At 37.1% G+C, this 4,855-nt stretch overlaps 1 protein-coding gene across 1 annotated transcript; it reads right to left on the reverse strand.

Moving 5' to 3' along the window:
* Positions 1-867: 867 nt before the first annotated feature.
* Positions 868-2,907, reverse strand: LOC307259121 (zymogen granule membrane protein 16-like; the record flags this gene model as incomplete). Its single annotated transcript, XM_080038855.1, has 5 exons — positions 2,827-2,907; positions 2,566-2,692; positions 1,275-1,374; positions 1,100-1,189; positions 868-1,014 (listed from the first exon to the last, which is right to left on the reverse strand). The coding sequence occupies exons 1-5, from the start codon at positions 2,876-2,878 to the stop codon at positions 868-870; spliced, it is 516 nt and encodes a 171-aa protein (XP_079894981.1). The 5' UTR covers positions 2,879-2,907.
* Between the last annotated feature and the right edge of the window lie 1,948 nt (positions 2,908-4,855).

The raw sequence follows: 4,855 nt of genomic DNA on the forward strand, positions 1-4,855 counted from the left end.
GTGACGCGCATCCAGCACCAAAAATACAGTAAAAATTATGTTTCACATCGTAGGCTACAAGCCACATAACGTGGCATTGACATAAGGCTACACATTATGACCATATGAAACAACAATAATTTGATGTTTTTCCTCTTTATTTATAGGTTAGATGTAGGCCCTTTTATTATTTTTAGCCCCATATTATATCAATGATATATATTTCGCAGTTTAAACTTCGTGCTTCCTGTTTCTCTCCACCCCAGAATGTCTGTCCAATGAATGAATGACCTCAGATCACGTGTGGTTTTGCTTCGTAATGCTGGTTCACTTGCAAAAGGGGCAATATGAAAGTGGACCACACCAAACAAAAAAAATCAAAACTCTATTTGGTCTGGACCAAAGCAAGTGCACTAGCGGACTTTCCCAGTGTGAATACACCCTAAATGTGCAATTTTTTTTTAAATCGGTTCATCCTAGCCTGAGAAAAGGCAGAAAGAGTGTTTTTTTTAACCCTATATTTCTCTTTCTCGTGACATCACAGAAAGAGAAATATAGGGTTAAAAAAAACTTACTTTGTAAATATTACTGTGATGTCTTTTACTGTGACATCACAGTAATATTTACAAAGTAAGTTTTTTTTTTACCCTATATTTCTCTTTCTGTGATGTCACGAGAAAGAGAAATATAGGGTTAAAAAAACACTCTTTCTGCCTTTTCTCAGGCTAGGATGAACCGATTTTAATTTTTTTTGCACATTTATACTACATAGGATCTCAGAATTCAATGCACCTTCATATTCAAACCGGTGAAGTAGGCCTTTAACTGTGCCATAAAAAGATTGTTTGTTCCCATTTATGAATCAGTCTAAACTTCTTTATCAGCTCATTATGGGCTAATGTGGGTGCTGTTGCTTTGGTCGATATAGCCTGCTACCCAGTGAGCTCCCAGTGAAGTAATCCCATTTCCATTGTAGCGGCCACTCAGCAGTCTGAGCTCTGCACCCTGATGCTTTGGGTAGAAGTTAAAGGAGGTCTGTAACAAAGCAATAGAGACAAGTTATTAATGATCATGCATATTAATAATTGTAAAGCAAACTGAAAAGGTAGAAAGTTAATACCTGGGTTGGCTGACCGACAGTCAAAGAGCGCCCCATAGAGGTTACAAATATCACCTGATTGACATAGTTGGTGTGATATTTCCCAGAAATCTGAAATATGACAGTGAGTACAAATTACAAAAACTGTATGACAAATTATAACTACAAATATTTTAGAATCAGTGTAATCTCTGACCTGAACAATGGTCTCTCCATCGTACAGTTCAATCTCATTCACTATGCCAAATTCACGGCCAACCTTTACAGACCAAATGAAATCGTAGCGCAGCTGGATTCTGCAAAGACAGACACAAGAGAAAAAACACACCGTTAATCACCAAAGATTACATATAACAGAAGACATGATCAGATAGAAAACAGCAGTAAGGGACTGAACAAAAGGGACTGGGTCATGAAGGGTGGCTGAACATTGTGGTTCACTTTTGGAAAAAACAAGGCTAGATCCTCCTTTCGACTCGGAAAAGAACACCCTCCACACTTATATCGCATTTAAATGGGTATACCATTTTAAGCCTCATCCTACCGACTATGGTCATTTTGACCCCGGAGATAACCTTTGTGTCATATCTCATGTCTTTGCAATTTTTCTTGACTTTGTCAATCAATTTGTCCTCGATGACCTCATGTAATTGTCTTCTGATTCTCTTTTAATAAGTGCTTTTTAAAAATATAAATTTGACCCTAGTCAAAATCGCCCAGTTCAAACTATGCAGTTTTATTAGATGGAACTATTTATTGAGATCCATGGATTCTTATTTAAAGTATGAAACACCATCAGGGGGGAGTAGGGGAACTCTGTCAGTGATTTTAAAGGAGACAAACACAAAGCAGCAGATGTTTGCTCGTCCTGTCACATGACAATATGAACAGAGCATAGCATGAACCACATGTTCACACCATTCATTTCACATTATGAACAAATAGTAAGTCTTTATCTGATTTACATTTATTCAGTCTTCCTATTGACATACAATTTAGACATTTTGAAAGTATGAACGGTAGCGGGTTAATTATTATTCTATATTGGGGTCAAAATGACTATGGATGATCTCAACACATAAATGATACAAATAATGTTAACGGAAATAACAGAAAAGACCTAAATGAAACCAGATTAAAACAAGGGTACAAAAGTTCTTATGTGGATTGTACTAGGGATTAAAGCTGAAATGTGCAATAAAGTATACATATACAGTATAGTATACATTGAATACAATATGCAACTTGATGTTACCTAAATCAAAATATTTTTTTCTTTTACTCAGATGACATTACATACATTACATCGCTAAAAAGGGTTTGAGGAGAACAAAGTACAGATTTTGCTATGATAGTTGTTTCTTTCAGTACTTTATGTCTGGGTTACCCATGTATGTAAAATCGGTTGGTATTAGGACATACACAACCCTACCCCTGCCCCCCCTAATCACTTTAATACCGGCCAGAAGAAAGGAGGAGAGACTGACCCAGTGATGTAAGCGTTAGAGATCTCCCAGACCCGGACCGCGGTGATCCTTCCCTGTCCGACGGTGGAGAAGGCCGTGCCAGAACCGGAACCAACAGCCACGGAGTAGGAGTAGTTCACCATGGCAGCTGCAGAGGAAAAGATTCATAATGTAAAGGCTCTGTTCATTGACAACTTGACTGAACTTATTAGAAGCTATATGTTTGTGTAGTAACTCTAGAAATGGTGTCAGAAGGACTCAACAGATGGCTGAACTTCTTACGTTTTGCCAGGCAACTGACGCAAAGCACGGCAAAGAACAGGACGGAAAACATTCTGGTGGGTGAAGGCGTCCAGAAGCAACACTGGAATCAGAAACCAATTCATTAAACATTATCATCGACGTATAATTATCAACAGCCCTATACATTTGTGTTGACATGAAAAATCTGACATTAGTTTTAAGTAACATTAACACAACTATGTCAACATTAAAGTCAACGTTTGACATAATAAATCATAAGTATTTAAGTTATCAGTGTGACAGAGATGCCATTAGAATTGGTTCATTATAAAAGGAGTACTTACGACCCACATAGATTTATGTATTCAAACTCACCTGCACTGTAGATCTCCTGAAACCAGCTGGAGTCCTGAGCATAGGATGAGTTGATACTGTGACAAACTTGGACATATATATACTGTATCTGTACCTCCCACCCACACTTCCTTATCCCCCCCAACCCACACAGACTAAAATGCATGCTTGACACTTGACACACTACCATCCATTGTTTAGCTGTCAAGCCTCTGTATGACTGCTGAGCAATGGCAAACTTTCTTTTATTTCGGTGACAGGTGTATTCTTCTTGGAGCTGAGTTTGAACCAGGAAGAGGAAATATGTTCACGTTTGTCAAGATAATTTTGCTCTATACGTATTGGAAAGTCTGAAAGGCAGTATCAGCTTTTGCAATCATGCTTAACCCACTCAAACCAGTTTGTAAATTCCATCTTTCTATCTTTTCTAACCCATTAATTGAACATGTGTATCGCTGTGTCATTGAGTTGTTCCACAGCTTTCAGTCGCATCACATGACTGATAGCAACATTTTCTTCACAACCATTTAGAACTTTAGAACATCCATGTTGACTTAAATGTCAAATTTAAAAGGGCATTTCCTGAATATTGAAAAACATCAGAAACATCAGAAAAACATGACTGTAAATCTACAATTGATAATCAAGTTTTGTTAATTATGCATGCCACCCTTTTCAGAACAGAGAACAGTTGAAATACTTAAGTTAAGTTACTTTATATGTCAATTAACACAAGGCTTCAATGTAATATGTATTTTCGCACATTGGGATATGCAAAAATACATATTAAACCTGAAGACACCAAAGTTCCCAAAGTGGGTCCTCATGCAAATTCAGTAATTTTGCACTGACTGAATGTGAATCTGAAATTTAAAAAATTATAAACTAACCCTAAATATTGTAGAATCTGAAAAAGGAACAACAAGACGTCACGTCTACTTAACCTCCAAAATACTGCCAAACACAGACCGTTATTGAACATAATTTGTTGCAGTAAGTCACATGGTCCTCCTGACAAATGTATTCATCATTATGTATTTTTTTAAGGATACCTGCAAGGGCCTGGGGGTTATGCCTAAGGTTCATACAAAGGGTTTTCCAAACACGTTGGAATGCACAATTGTTCAAAGCTGTTTCCAAACAGCCATGCTTGAAGGCAAAGTGTAAAAAGCTTGACGTCAGAGTGAAGCAAGATACGGAAATGGTTTAAATATGCGGATAACAACCTAGCATTATGTTGATAATACGAAAGCTGACATTGATAGCTGTGTCAAAAAGTAAACCCTTGTTAAAAATCTATTTTTCTATCGTTGGAAAAATTGTGAAATAACTCAACAGTAACAATACAAACAATTACAAACTTTGACATCACACCAAAACAATGAATTCACGTTGCAGTGACTGATTGTGATTCTTACATTTCAAACTTGACATTTCAATCTTAACTTAAACATTTTAGTTTCTGAACACATGAAGTTGGTTTGGATTACAGATTCAGAAACAAACAGACACTGTCAGACATTCAAACATTCATTGGAAAGGTGTGTGTGTGTGTGTGTGTGTGTGTGGGGGGGGGGGGGGCATCCAACTAGCACTTCTGTTGAAGCATATAGTGACCCTGATAGGCTTATTTATTGTACTGTATATGTGTGACAGACATATGTGCAGTCAGGTTATGATAATCTTTACATTTTAAGTAAGCATTTTCAACTTA

The sequence above is a fragment of the Ammodytes marinus genome (genome assembly GCF_949987685.1).
Source record: "Ammodytes marinus genome assembly, chromosome: 13".
In the NCBI taxonomy this organism is placed as follows: domain Eukaryota; kingdom Metazoa; phylum Chordata; class Actinopteri; order Uranoscopiformes; family Ammodytidae; genus Ammodytes; species Ammodytes marinus.